Source organism: Triticum aestivum, chromosome 7B (genome assembly GCF_018294505.1).
Source record: "Triticum aestivum cultivar Chinese Spring chromosome 7B, IWGSC CS RefSeq v2.1, whole genome shotgun sequence".
NCBI classification, from domain to species: Eukaryota; Viridiplantae; Streptophyta; class Magnoliopsida; order Poales; family Poaceae; genus Triticum; species Triticum aestivum.
The window spans coordinates 724,185,097-724,201,013 of NC_057813.1; the positions used below are offsets into that span (position 1 = coordinate 724,185,097).

Consider the following 15,917-nt stretch of genomic DNA (forward strand, 5'->3'; position numbering starts at 1 on the left):
TTGTGCAACTCACGTTTACCGGAAGAACACTTTGTGTGCTACCAAACGTCACAACGCAACTGGTTGATTATAAAGGTGCTCTACAGGTGTTTCCAAAGGTACATGTTGGGTTGGCATAATTCGAGATTAGGTTTTGTCACTCCGGTTGTCGGAGAGGTATCTCTGGGCCCTCTCGGTAATACTCATCACCTAAGCCTTGCAAGCATTGTAACTAATAAGTTAGTTATAAGATGATGTGTTACAGAATGAGTAAAGAGACTTGCCGGTAATGAGATTGAACTAGGTATTGGATACCGACGATCAAATCTCGGGCAAGTAACATACCAATGACAAAGGGAACAACGTATGTTGTTATGCGGTTTGACCGATAAAGATCTTCATAGAATATGTAGGAACCAATATGGGCATCCAGGTCCCGCTATTGGTTATTGACCGAGAATGGTTCTAGGTCATGTCTACATAGTTCTCGAACCCGTAGGGTCCGCACGCTTAATGTTACGATGACAGTTTTATTATGAGTTTATAAGTTTTAATGTACCGAAGTTTGTTCGGAGTCCCGGATGTGATCACGGACATGACGAGGAGTCTCGAAATGGTCGAGACATAAAGATTGATATATTGGACGACTATATTCGGACACCGGAAGTGTTCCGGGTGATTTCGGAGAAAACCGGAGCGCCGGGGGGGTTACCGGAACCCCCCGGGAGAGTATTGGGCCTTATGGGCTTTAGGGGAAAGGAGAGAGGGACGGCCAGCATGGGCCGCGCGCCCCCTCCACCCTCTGGTCCGAATTGGACTAGGAGGGGGGGGCACCCCCCCCCTCTTTCCTTCCCCCTCTCCTCCTTCCTTCCCCCTCCTAGTAGGAGTAGGAAAGGAGGAGTCCTACTCCTACTAGGAGGAGCATTACTCCTCCCTTGGCGCGCCCAAGGGGCCGGCCGGCCTCCCCCTCCCTCCTTTATATACGGGGGCAGGGGGGCACCCCATAGACACAAGTTGATCTACGGAACGTTCCTTAGCCGTGTGCGGTGCCCCCCTCCACCATATTCCACCTCGGTCATATCGTCGCGGAGTTTAGGCGAAGCCCTGCGCCGGTAGAACATCATCATCGTCACCACACCATCGTGCTGACGGAACCCATCCCCGAAGCTTTGCTGGATCGGAGCCCGGGGATCGTCATCGAGCTGAACGTGTGCTGAACTCGAAGGTGCCGTACGTTCGGTACTTGGATCGGTCGGATCGTGAAGACGTACGACTACATCAACCGTCTATGAGGGTACGTGGAAAACACTCTCCCCTCTCGTTGATATGCCATCACCATGATCTTGCATGTGCGTAGGATTTTTTTTGAAATTACTACGTTCCCCAATAGTGGCATCCGAGTCAGGTTTTATGCGTTGATGTTATATGCACGAGTAGAACACAAGTGAGTTGTGGGCGATACAAGTCATACTGCTTACCAGCATGTCATACTTTGGTTCGGCGGTATTGTGAGATGAAGCGGCCCGAACCGACATTACGCGTACGCTTACGCGAGACTGGTTTCACCGTTGCGAGCACTCGTGTTTAAAGGTGGCTGGCGGGTGTCTGTCTCTCTCACTTTAGCTGAATCGAGTGTGGCTACGCCCGGTCCTTGCGAAGGTTAAAACAACACCAACTTGACGAACTATCGTTGTGGTCTTTATGCGTAGGTAAGAACGGTTCTTGCTAAAGCCCGTAGCAGCCACGTAAAATTTGCAACAACAAAGTAGAGGACGTCTAACTTGTTTTTGTAGGGCATGTTGTGATGTGATATGGTCAAGACGTGATGCTATATTTTATTGTATGAGATGATCATGTTTTGTAACCTAAGTTATCGGCAACTGGCAGGAGCCATATGGTTGTCGCTTTATTGTATGAAATGCAAACGCCCTATAATTGCTTTACTTTGTCACTAAGCGATAGCGATAGTCGTAGAAGCAATAGATGGCGTAACGACAACGATGCTACGATGGAGATCAAGGTGTCGCGCCCGTGACGATGGTGATCACGACGGTACTTCGAAGATGGAGATCACAAGCACAAGATGATGATGGCCATATTATATCACTTATATTGATTGCATGTGATGTTTATCCTTTATGCATCTTATCTTGCTTTGATTGATGGTAGCATTTTAAGATGATCTCTTACTAAAATTATCAAGAAGTGTTCTCTCTGAGTATGCACCGTTGCCAAAGTTCGTCGTTCCCAGACACCACGTGATGATCGGGTGTGATAAGCTCTACGTCCATCTACAACGGGTGCAAGACAGTTTTGCACACGCGGAATACTCAGGTTAAACTTGACGAGCCTAGCATATGCAGATATGGCCTCGGAACACGGAGACCGAAAGGTCGAGCGTGAATCATATAGTAGATATGATCAACATAGTGATGTTCACCATTGAAAACTACTCCATCTCACGTGATGATCGGTTATGGCTTAGTTGATTTGGATCACGTGATCACTTAGATGACTAGAGAGATGTCTGTCTAAGTGGGAGTTCTTAAGTAATATGATTAATTGAACCTAAATTTATCATGAACTTAGTACCTGATAGTATTTTGCTTGTCTATATTTGTTTGTAGATAGATGGCTCGTGCTGTTGTTCCGTTGAATTTTAATGCGTTCCTTGAGAAAGCAAAGTTGAAAGATGATGGTAGCAATTACACGGACTGGGTCCGTAACCTGAGGATTATCCTCATTGCTGCACAGAAAAGTTACGTCCTGGAAGCACCGCTGGGTGCTAGGCCTGCTGCTGATGCAACTAATGACGTTAAGAACGTCTGGCAGAGCAAAGCTGATGACTACTCTATAGTTCAGTGTGCCATGCTTTATGGCTTAGAACCGGGTCTTCAACGACGTTTTGAACGTCATGGAGCATATGAGATGTTCCAGGAGTTGAAGTTAATATTTCAAGCAAATGCCCGGATTGAGAGATATGAAGTCTCCAATAAGTTCTACAGCTGTAAGATGGACGAGAATAGTTCTGTTAGTGAGCATATACTCAAAATGTCTGGGTATAATAATCACTTGATTCAACTGGGAGTTAATCTTCCGGATGATAGCGTCATTGACAGAATTCTCCAATCACTGCCACCAAGCTACAAGAGCTTTGTGATGAACTATAATATGCAAGGGATGAACAAGACTATTCCCGAGCTCTTCACAATGCTAAAAGCTGCGGAGGTAGAAATCAAGAAGGAGCATCAAGTGTTGATGGTCAACAAGACCACTAGTTTCAAGAAGAAGGGCAAAGGGAAGAAGAAGGGGAACTTCAAGAAGAACAGCAAGCAAGTTGCTGCTCAAGAGAAGAAACCCAAGTCTGGACCTAAGCCTGAAACTAAGTGCTTCTACTGCAAGCAGACTGGTCACTGGAAGCGGAACTGCCCCAAGTATTTGGCGGATAAGAAGGATGGCAAAGTGAACAAAGGTATATGTGATATACATGTTATTGATGTGTACCTAACTAGAGCTCGTAGTAGCACCTGGGTATTTGATACTGGTTCTGTTGCTAATATTTGCAACTCGAAATAGGGACTACGGAATAAGCGAGCACTGGCCAAGGACGAGGTGACGATGCGCGTGGGAAATGGTTCCAAAGTCGACGTGATCGCGGTCGGCACGCTACCTCTACATCTACCTTCGGGATTAGTTTTAGACCTGAATAATTGTTATTTGGTGCCAGCGTTGAGCATGAACATTATATCTGGATCTTGTTTGATGCGAGACAGTTATTCATTTAAATCAAAGAATAATGGTTGTTCTATTTATATGAGTAATATCTTTTATGGTCATGCACCCTTGAAGAGTGGTCTATTTTTATTAAATCTCGATAGTAGTGATACACATATTCATAGTGTTGAAACCAAAAGATGCAGAGTTAATAATGATAGTGCAACTTATTTGTGGCACTGCCATTTGGGTCATATCGGTGTAAAGCGCATGAAGAAACTCCATACTGATGGACTTTTGGAATCACTTGATTATGAATCACTTGGTACTTGTGAACCGTGCCTTATGGGCAAGATGACTAAGACGCCGTTCTCTGGAACTATGGAGCGAGCAACTGATTTGTTGGAAATCATACATACCGATGTTTGTGGCCCAATCAATGTTGAGGCTCGCGGCGGGTATCATTATTTTCTCACCTTCACAGATGATTTGAGCAGATATGGGTATATCTACTTGATGAAACACAAGTCTGAAACATTTGAAAAGTTCAAAGAATTTCAGAGTGAAGTGGAAAATCATCGTAACAAGAAAATAAAGTTTCTACGATCTGATCGTGGAGGAGAGTATTTGAGTTATGAGTTTGGCCTACACTTGAAACAATGTGGAATAGTTTCGTAACTCACGCCACCTGGAACACCACAACCAAATGGTGTGTCCGAACGTCGTAATCGTACTTTACTTGATATGGTGCAATCTATGATGTCTCTTACTGATTTACCGCTATCATTTTGGGGTTATGCTTTAGAGACGGCCGCATTCACGTTAAATAGGGCACCATCAAAATCCGTTGAGACGACGCCTTATGAACTGTGGTTTGGCAAGAAACCAAAGTTGTCGTTTCTTAAAGTTTGGGGCTGCGATGCTTATGTAAAGAAACTTCAACCAGATAAGCTCGACCCTAAATCGGAGAAATGTGTCTTCATAGGATACCCAAAAGAGACTATTGGGTACACCTTCTATCACAGATACTAAGGCAAGACATTCGTTGCTAAGAATGGATCCTTTCTAGAGAAGGAGTTTCTCTCGAAAGAAGTGAGTGGGAGGAAAGTAGAACTTGATGAGATAACTGTATCTACTCCCTTATTGGAAAGTAGTTCATCACGAGAACCGGTTCCTGTGACAACTACACCAATTAGTGAGGAAACTAATGATAATGATCATGAAACTTCAGATCAAGTTTCTACTGAACCTCGTAGGCCTACCAGAGTAAGATCCGCACCAGAGTGGTATGGTAATCCTATTCTGGAAGTCATGTTACTTGACCATGATGAACCTACGAACTATGAGGAAGCGATGATGAGCCCGGATTCCGCAAAATGGCTAGAAGCCATGAAATCTGAGATGGGATCCATGTATGAAAACAAAGTATGGACTTTGGTTGACTTGCCCGATGATCGGCAAGCCATTGAGAATAAATGGATCTTTAAGAAGCAGACTGACGCTGATGGTAATATAACTGTCTATAAAGCTCGACTTGTTGCAAAAGGTTTTCGACAAGTTCAAGGGGTTGACTACGATGAGACTTTCTCACCCGTAGCGATGCTTAAGTCCGTCCGAATCATGTTAGCTATTGCTGTATTTCATGATTATGAAATTTGGCAAATGGATGTCAAGACTGCATTCTTGAATGGATTTCTAGAAGAAGAGTTGTATATGATGCAGCCGGAAGGTTTTGTTGATCCAAAAGGTGCTGACAAAGTGTGCAAGCTCCAGCGTTCTATTTATGGACTGGTGCAAGCATCTCGGAGTTGGAATAAACGCTTTGATAGTGTGATCAAAGCATATGGTTTTATACAGACTTTTGGAGAAGCCTGTATTTACAAGAAAGTGAGTGGGAGCTCTATAGCATTTCTAATTTTATATGTAGATGACATATTATTAATTGGAAATGATATAGAATTTCTGGATAGAATAAAAGGATACTTGAATAAAAGTTTTTCAATGAAAGACCTCGGTGAAGCTACTTACATATTGGGCATCAAGATCTATAGAGATAGATCGAGACGCTTAATAGGACTTTCACAAAGCACATACCTTGACAAAATTTTGAAAAAGTTCAAAATGGATCAGGCAAAGAAAGGATTCTTGCCTGTGCTACAAGGTGTGAAGTTGAGTCAAACTCAATGCCCGACCACAGCAGAAGATAGAGAGAAAATGAAAAATGTTCCCTATGCTTCAGCCATAGGCTCTATCATGTATGCAATGCTGTGTATAGACCTGACATATGCTTAGCAATAAGCTTGGCAGGAAGGTACCAAAGTAATCCAGGAGTGGATCACTGGACAGCGGTCAAGAACATCCTGAAATACCTGAAAAGGACTAAGGATATGTTTCTTGTATATGGAGGTGACAAAGAGCTAGTCGTAAACGGTTACGTCGATGCAAGCTTTGACACTGATCCGGACGATTCTAAATCGCAAACCGGATAAGTGTTTTTATTAAATGGTGGAGCTGTAAGTTGGTGCAGTTCTAAACAAAGCGTCGTAGCAGGATCTACATGTGAATCGGAGTACATAGCTGCTTCGGAAGCAGCAAATGAAGGAGTCTGGATGAAGGAGTTCATTTCCGATCTAGGTGTCATACCTAGTGCATCGGGACCAATGAAGATCTTTTGTGACAATACTGGTGCAATTGCCTTGGCAAAGGAATCCAGATTTCACAAGAGGACCAAGCACATCAAAAGACGCTTCAACTCCATTCGGGACCAAGTCCAAGTGGGAGACATAGAGATTTGCAAGATACATACGGATCCTAATGTTGCAGACCCGCTGACTAAGCCTCTCTCACGAGCAAAACATGATCAGCACCAAGACTCCATGGGTGTTAGAATCATTACTATGTAATCTAGATTATTCACTCTAGTGCAAGTTGGAGACTGAAGGAAATATGCCCTAGAGGCAATAATAAAGTTATTATTTATTTCCTCATATCATGATAAATGTTTATTATTCATGCTAGAATTGTATTAACCAGAAACATGATACATGTGTGAATACATAGACAAACATAAAGTCACTAGTATGCCTCTACTTGACTAGCTCATTAATCAAAGATGGTTATGTTTCCTAACCATAGACATGTGTTGTCATTTGATTAATGGGATCACATCATTAGGATAATGATGTGATTGACATGACCCATTCCGTTAGCCTAGCACTTGATCGTTTAGTATATTGCTATTGCTTTCTTCATGACTTATACAAAGTTCCTGCAACTATGAGATTGTGCAACTCACGTTTACCGGAAGAACACTTTGTGTGCTACCAAATGTCACAACGTAACTGGGTGATTATAAAGGTGCTCTACAGGTGTTTCCAAAGGTACATGTTGGGTTGGCATAATTCGAGATTAGGTTTTGTCACTCCGATTGTCGGAGAGGTATCTCTGGGCCCTCTCGGTAATACTCATCACCTAAGCCTTGCAAGCATTGTAACTAATGAGTTAGTTATAAGATGATGTGTTACAGAATGAGTAAAGAGACTTGCCGGTAACGAGATTGAACTAGGTATTGGATACCGACGATCAAATCTCGGGCAAGTAACATACCAATGACAAAGGGAACAACGTATGTTGTTATGCGGTTTGACCGATAAAGATCTTCATAGAATATGTAGGAACCAATATGGGCATCCAGGTCCCGCTATTGGTTATTGACCGAGAATGGTTCTAGGTCATGTCTACATAGTTCTCGAACCCGTAGGGTCCGCACGCTTAACGTTATGATGACAGTTTTATTATGAGTTTATAAGTTTTAATGTACCGAAGTTTGTTCGAAGTCCCGGATGTGATCACGGACATGACGAGGAGTCTCGAAATGGTCGAGACATAAAGATTGATATATTGGATGACTATATTCGGACACCAGAAGTGTTCCGGGTGATTTCGGAGAAAACCGGAGCGCCGGGGGGGGTTACCGGAACCCCCCGGGAGAGTATTGGGCCTTATGGGCTTTAGGGGAAAGGAGAGAGGGACGGCCAGCATGGGCCGCGCGCCCCCTCCACCCTTTGGTCCGAATTGGACTAGGAGGGGGGGCGCCCCCCCTCTTTCCTTCCCCCTCTCCCCCTTCCTTCCCCCTCCTAGTAGGAGTAGGAAAGGAGGAGTCCTACTCCTACTAGGAGGAGGATTCCTCCTCCCGTGGCGCGCCCAAGGGGCCGGCCGGCCTCCCCCCTCCCTCCTTTATATACGGGGGCAGGGGGCACCCCATAGACACAAGTTGATCTACGGATCGTTCCTTAGCTGTGTGCGGTGCCCCCCTCCACCATATTCCACCTCGGTCATATCGTCGCGGAGTTTAGGCGAAGCCCTGCGCCGGTAGAACATCATCATCATCACCACACCGTCGTGCTGACGGAACTCATCCCCGAAGCTTTGCTGGATCGGAGCCCGGGGATCGTCATCGAGCTGAACGTGTGCTGAACTCGGAGGTGCCGTACGTTCGGTACTTGGATCGGTCGGATCGTGAAGACGTACGACTACATCAACCGCGTTGTGCTAACGCTTCCGCTTACGGTCTACGAGGGTACGTGAACAACACTCTCCCCTCTCGTTGCTATGCCATCACCATGATCTTGCGTGTGCGTTGGAATTTTTTTTGAAATTACTACGTTCCCCAACATGATCGATATAAGGCCAGACTAGTTGCAAAGGGTTTTAAACAGAGATATGGCATAGACTATGAGGACACCTTCAGTCCAGTGGTAAAGGCAGCCACTATTCGTCTTGTCCTGTCTATTGCAGTCTCTAGAGGATGGAGTCTCAGACAGCTCGACGTCCAGAATGCGTTTCTCCATGGCGTTCTGGAAGAGGAAGTGTATATGAAACAGCCTCCTGGGTTTGAGAGTAAGAATGCTCCCTCTCATGTGTGTAAACTTGATAAAGCACTATATGGTTTGAAGCAAGCTCCAAGGGCGTGGTATGCACGCCTCTGTCATAAAATGCAAGCACTAGGTTTTGTTCCTTCCAAGTCTGACACGTCATTGTTCATCTACAACAAGTCCAACACATGCATATTCGTTCTTATATATGTTGATGATATTATTGTGACTAGCTCGTCTGATGAAGCAATCACAGGACTTCTCAAGGACTTGAGTGCAGACTTTTCTTTGAAGGATCTTGGTGACTTGCACTACTTTCTTGGGATTGAGGTGAAGAAACACAAGGATGGACTTCTCCTCTCTCAAGAAAAATATGCAACTGACCTGGTTAGGAAAGCTGGATTGCAGGGATGTAAACCCTCACTTACTCCATTATCTAGTTCAGAAAAATTATCTCTTGCAGAAGGTGAGCTTTTGAGTAAAGAGGACAACACTAAATACAGAAGTCTGGTAGGAGCCCTTCAGTATCTCACACTTACCAGGCCTGATATTTCTTTTGCTGTCAACAAGGTCTGCCAATTTCTTCATGCACCCACCAATGTTCATTTGACAACTGCATAACATATAGTTCGATATGTTAAGCATACCTTGAGTCTGGGACTGAACTTCAGCAAATCTCCATTCACTCTTGTTAGTGCTTTTTCTGATTCTGACTGGGCAGGTTGTCTGGATGACAGACGTTCCACTGGTGGCTTTGCAGTGTTCTATGGACCAAATTTGATATCATGGTGTGCACGTAAGCAGGCTACTGTATCCAGGTCAAGCATAGAGGCTGAGTACAAAGCATTGGCAAATGCCACAATAGAGATAATATGGGTTCAGTCCATGCTGAAGGAACTTGGCATACAAAGCAAGTAGGCTCCTTGTCTGTGGTGTGACAATCTTGGTGCCACGTATCTCTCTGCAAATCCAGTGTTCCATGCCAGGACAAAACATATTGAAATAGATTTTCATTTTGTCAGAGAAAGGGTTGCTCAGAAGCAACTTGACATTCGCTTTGTGCATTCCAGAGATCAACTTGCAGATGGATTTACAAAGCCTTTGCCTACAAGAAGTTTCGAAGACTTTAAGCATAATCTCAACTTGATGAAGTTGTGATTAAGGGAGGGTGTTAAACTTCATATATCCAATGCACCGTACGTGACTTGTAGCGTATCTCAGTAGGACTCTTCGGTTAGAGGCTAGGAGATGTTTATCTTCTGTAACCATAATTCTATCTCCTCCTAGCTTGATTCCCAAGTTGTAATCCTATTTGTATGCGTTATCAGGACTCGCACCCCTGCCTATAATACATGCAGCGTCCCCTCGATACGAGGCAAAACGTTTTCCGCTTTGTACATCGAAGTCTTTAGGAGTGGTAGTTCAACCTTTGCAGACATATTTCCATGTCTTCGATTTCAGCAGCATAGGCTCTGCACATCATATTTTAATGCAAAAGCTTAAACTCTGAGGGGCATCAATAAATTTTAAAATGACGAACTGAGGTTAAAAGAAAATTTATGTTGCTATGTTTTTTGTCGTACTACTAGAGTACTAGTGATGCTATTATCATTATCTAACTAGTTTATTTAATAGTCACTAGTAAGTACTAATAGAAACAGTAACTGTTGTGTGCTTACTTCCATAATAATGGGCATCTACATGTTCCCTCTGGAGGCTGCACAGCTGTTGCTGCAGGCTTGCAGGGAGCGTCTTCATAGCAGGGCAGTGGACAATGACAAGCTCTTGGAGAGATGAGTATGCTTGCGGCCCATCCGGTAGGGATGACACAATATTGCAACTCGCAAGATAGAGGCGCTCCAACGATGGGAGCTCTCCCGAGCAAGATCCCAAAGATGTCAACCCAACACAGTAGCTAATTTCTAGATCCTTGAGGGACTGGGGAAGATGGAGAACTCCTGTTAAGCCATGGCAACTCTCTATTCTTAATTTCTGTAAATGCTCCGCCCCAGCTCCGGGTGATGATGATGATTGCACCTCCAGTACACTAGATGATCCTTGATGAATGGACGGTGCTGACTGGCCCTGCTGTAGCCTCCTGCCAAATGGGGACTCAAGCTTACTGCAATCACAAATTATCATTCTCCTTTGAGATGCAGGAACGTTGAAGACCTCAACCAAGTTGTCACACTTCCGTATCTCCAGAGACTCTAGACGTGGCAGGAGCTGCAGAGTCGTTTCTGGTGATGTTGACAGCTCAGCAGAAGCTTGTGCATATCCAGTCAAATCATCGCAGCATTCAATCTGAAGCCTCCTCAAAAATACCAATCCTTGGAACTCTTTTGCTGGCCAGTGGACGAGCGCACAACCCCAAATTCTCAGACCTTGAAGGTGTACAAAACATGCACACAGCTCTGTTACACCTGACCTAAAATTTACTAACACCAGAACTGCCAGAGGAAAATCTTGACCCCTCCAGTTTTTCTTCCCGTCGAACGTTAACACTTCTCTCAAACCATGCTCAGCTGCCCCCGAGGTTGTTTCTGTACTGTCTTCAAGGCTATGCAGTTCTAGATTGATCAATGAAGTCATATGCCTGGCTACCCACTGGAACACGTGTATCTCACGTCCTTGCATCGTTAATACACTGAGGTTTGGTGATTTAACTCTCGTTGTCAAGTACTCTGGACATCTTTCAATGCAAGCATTCTGGAGGTTAGGGAAGGTCGGTTGTCCTGGCAATGCTGTGAGCTTTTCACACTGACTAATACACAACTTCTCGAGCCGAGGAAACATTATTTCTTCTCTTTGTATCACATCATTATTTATTTCCCACCATCTCTCCAAAGAGACAAGGCTGTCTAGTGTAAGCTCCTTCAGATTTGGAAATGCAAAGGATGTATCACTGTTGCGGCTGAACAACCATTGCAGTTTTTTACAATGGCAGACGTGGATCTCAACAATGTTTTGCAACATAGCCATCCCTGTTGGAAAGGTGGTGGCTCGATAGGAGTATATCCTTATAGCACGCAGCCCATTATGAGGTTTGAGTTTCTCGAGCACTCTTGCATCATCCTCATGACTAGTTTCCCTAGAAAAATGATCCTGTCCAACTGTCCATCTTAATGTCAGTTCCCTTAGTTCATTCTTCCTAATGAGATTTGCCGCTTTTGCATCTTTTTCTGTCACGTTCGCTAGATGATGTAGCTCTAGTTGACCACCAAGGTTTAAATTCCTGAGCTCTCCAACATTACTGCAATTAGAGCCACTAACTACTACAAAACATGTTAGTGTTTGTAGGGCTGTGAGCTTTCTGAGGTCTCTAGGCATGCTCTTCAGTTGTGGGCAACCATGAGTAAAAAGGTGACGGAGGGCAGTCATATACTTCATTTGGCTTGGAAGCCCACAAAGGTATTTGCAGCCAGAGAGGTTCAAAGTTTGCAGGTTGTATAGAATGCTCATATCTTCAGGAAGTGCTTTGATATAACTTCTTGAGAGATCTAGGTACCTTAGGTGATGTAGATACTTTGACTTCAGCGGAAATGATGATTTGTATGAACAGAGCTGAAATGCTTGCAAAGAGCTGCATTTTGCTAGATGTTGCAAAGAGCTGCTTTTCGCTGGATACAGGAACGAACTTTCCACATAACTATCACATAGAAGTGTTTGGATAACTGGAGAGCTTTTCTCGAGATAACTATTCAATTTTCTTTCTGGTTCCTCACATGACAAAAATAAATGCCGGGCAGTGTTTGGAAGCCACTCACTCTGGCTTGGTTCCTCAGTTGCAACAACACATTCAATCTTGCTGGTTTCCTCAGTTGCGAGGGCACACTCCTTCTCCATTACAGACAATGCGACATCATGCATAAGATCGTGGATTCTACATGTAGTCCTGGAATTAACATACCCCAGTGTATTCACTTTCATCCCTTGTGGCTTGGACTTGCTTCACATCTTGAAAGAATGACCTTGAGGCTAACTGATTGAAAATCTGTTTGGCAATGGTTTCAAGACGAACATGCTTTTCCTGGATAATAAAGCCATTAGCAATCCATAGTTGGATTAGCTTGTCCACATCAATCTCATAATCTTTGGGAAATATAGCACAAAAGGCAAAGCATTGCTTCATATATGATGGCAAGTCGTTGTAACTGAGCTTGAGTATTGGTAAGATTCCAGACTCCTCGGTGCAAACGTTGCTTCTACTTAAGACAGCCTTCCATTCTTCCTCATTGGTCTTGGTACGCAGTACAGTGCCCAATGCTGTTGCGGCTAAAGGAGAGCCACGGCATCTCTTCACAATCTCATCAACCATGTCCACCAACACGATGGGCCTTTCCTCTTCCTTATGCAAACAACTGAAGGCACTTGTCTCGATGATTTCCTTTATGAACTTATTTTCCAAAGCTGTGAGATTATAAGCTTCAACCGTACCCATTGTTTCAGCCACTCCTCCATCACGAGATGTTGTCAAGATCACGCTACCCATGCCACCATGTTGAAGACATGCCTTGAGTTGTTCCCAGATGTGAACCTGTCGTGCCCAGATATCATCCCATACAAGGAGGTACCTTTGACCGCTTACCACATGCTGAAGGCTATCGAGCAGTGTCTTCTTCTTGGAATCAGTTGATGCTTCTGTATCATCCCTCTTCTTCCTGGGAGCTGCTTCTGTACCATTATCCTTCTTCTCAAGAGCTGCTTCAACTATACTTCTAGCCAGAGAGTCCGCATCAAAGCATTCAGAGACACACACCCATAGTAGCACATCAAAATGCTTCTCAATTTCAGGTTCATTATAAACAAGTTGTGCTAACGTAGTCTTGCCCAGACCCCCCATTCCAACGATGGGAACAACTGTGAGATCTGCATTGTTAGCTTGCCCAACAAGTATATTGATAATATTCTTGTAATCCTTCTCTCTGGATCTGATGGTTATTTTCTCTGGATCAAAGATAACATGATCTGTCTGCCGCAACTTGGTGGATAACGGTGACCGTTGCTGGTATTTAAAGCCAAATGCATTCATTTCAGCCACAAGGACCTCAATGTCCTGCACAATCTTGCGGAGCTTTCTCCCCGTCCTGTTACGGAATATAAAACGGTTGTGGGTGGGAAATAGTTTTACCACATCGAAGCCAAGCTTGTTGTAGTGTCCCTCCTTTTTGGCCTCACGACGAAGCGCCTCATACTTGAACTCATCAAAGACTTCATTCGCCTGGTAAGCCACCGTCTTTACCTCTTCCAGCCAGGCCGTCGCCCCTTCTCTGTGTGCTGCCGTCTGCTCGGCGTCGGTGATGATGTCCAGGATGGCAGGCAGTTTGCGCTTGAGGATCTTGTGCTGCTCCTCCATGCCGTTCATCACCTTGTACTTGTCGAGGTGGTAGCTGGACGCTTTGTCCTTGACGATGGAGAGCAGTGGTCCAACCACTATGGTGGCCACCAGCTCCGTCATTGGAACACAGAGAAGCACAAGTGCAGTGGAAGGTGGAGAAGGAAATGGTCTGAGCAAGATGTGCTTGCTTGCTTGCTTCCCTGTGAGGAAAACGGGAGCAGATGCTAGTGTTGACCCTCAGGGAGATCGAGGTACATTTGGATGTGTTCCATTCACCCACTGCCACTGCCACCGCCACAATATAGAAAGGAAGGTTGCATGTGCGCTCGTACTACCTGGCAAAATAACACTACTTGATCGATCTGCACTTGTTGAACCAATCATCAATTAATGCGACTATCTCATCAAGTTCAGACAGTTCAGTACCCTCACGGTCTTGCCATCGTTGTGCCTGATTGATGGTAGCTTCGCCAACACCGTCTGCTCTGCCGGGAGGAAGTGTGCCGTCCATCATCAGCAATGCTTCCAGGCTCCTGGAGAAGGATAAAAGACCATCAACAATGCCAGCATGACCAGGCTAACCTCATATGCTCTCCAGGCTCCTGGAAAAGGGTGAATAGCTCCCATGCGACGTCGTTGGTGTGAACTGTCTCTCATGCGACGTAGTTGGTTGTAATCGCTCTCATGCGACATCTTCGTTGGAAAAAATAGCTCCCATGCGACACTGCTGCCTAATCCAAAGACACATGTTTAAAACTCGAATCAGGTGAGCGGGACCCACAGCATGGGACCCACTAACTTATCCAACTCAGCATTGGTCAGGTGAGCGGGACCCACAGTGTGGGACCCACTAACTTATCCAGGTCAGCATTGGTACAAGAGGACACCGAGCCGTGCCCCGAGCCGTGCAGCACCCGAGCCCATCCTCCCCCCTCCCCCTCCCCGACCGTTGTTGTTCTTTTTCTCCGGCGACGACGCGCAGCAACGCCGTTCCGGGCCGCGACCTAGCAATGTCGAGCTCCGCTTCAGCCTCCCGCCGCTCATGGCCGCGCTATGGCGCAGTGCCCATGACAAGATGCCCTGCATGCCCACGTATCGCACCCCTGAAGCGGCTAGTCACAACGACCGACAAGAATGGCAACCTTGGGCGGGAATTCGTGAAATGCGAGAGCAAACCAGAGCAGGGAAAGGTGAGATTTTACTTCTCAATATGCCAATTTTGGTTTTTGTCTCCCAATTTCATATTTGCCCATTTTTCCCCATCGGATTTGGGATTTAGGGTTCATCTTTCCGATTTCAGAAATTGAAGCAATGCACCCATTTTGAGTGGCTAGATGAGTACATAGAGCGGATTCAACTGGAGGGTGCATCAGGGGAGCTCGATTTACTGTTGGAGGCGGAGAAGTTGGGCAAGTTTGGATCGGGCGCATCTGGATCCGGGGCCCCTGGATCTGGCAATTCCATCGGGGGCGCCCGCCCTTCCATTGGTGCTACTGTGGGGGATGCAGGAGTGACGGCAGAGCTGAAGAAGCTGAACAAGCAGATGAAGAAACTCATCAAATTGCAGAAGCAGGGCAATTTGATGGGGCTCATGGCCGCACTTTTTTATGTTTGTGTAATTGGTCTCGCATTTGTTTATGTGATGATAATTAGTCGTAAGTGAATAGATTGGGCATCATTTGTAATCGGGATGATATGTACATTTGAATAAAAGTGTTGCGCTGTATGAATTCAGCATGTCCTCTCCACTCTGTTTCGGCCCCGTTTTTTATTTCTTCAGTTCGTCATCAGTTTCAGTTTCAGTGGTAGAGGGAGAAAAGGAAAAAAAGGTTCGTCCACAGTTGCCCGAAAAGGCCAGGCCCATATAGAAGTTAGGCAGGGCCGAATAGAACATATCCAGGCCCATTGATAAAAGGAGTGCAAAAAAAGTGCACACGGTCATTGACATCGATATATCTTTTCGGCTTTAGATCATTTCACAAATTTTAAGTTTCCTGCAGTCACCTTTTTTG

At 45.1% G+C, this 15,917-nt stretch overlaps 1 protein-coding gene across 1 annotated transcript; it reads right to left on the minus strand.

Annotated features, from left to right (window-relative positions):
- Positions 1 to 9,989: 9,989 nt before the first annotated feature.
- LOC123160425 (disease resistance protein RGA2-like) lies at positions 9,990 to 14,025 on the minus strand. The gene is made up of 5 exons (XM_044578242.1): positions 13,699 to 14,025; positions 13,056 to 13,623; positions 10,605 to 12,421; positions 10,247 to 10,559; positions 9,990 to 10,039 (listed from the first exon to the last, which is right to left on the minus strand). Exons 1-5 carry the CDS (start codon positions 14,023 to 14,025, stop codon positions 9,990 to 9,992), a joined length of 3,075 nt encoding a protein of 1,024 aa, XP_044434177.1.
- Between the last annotated feature and the right edge of the window lie 1,892 nt (positions 14,026 to 15,917).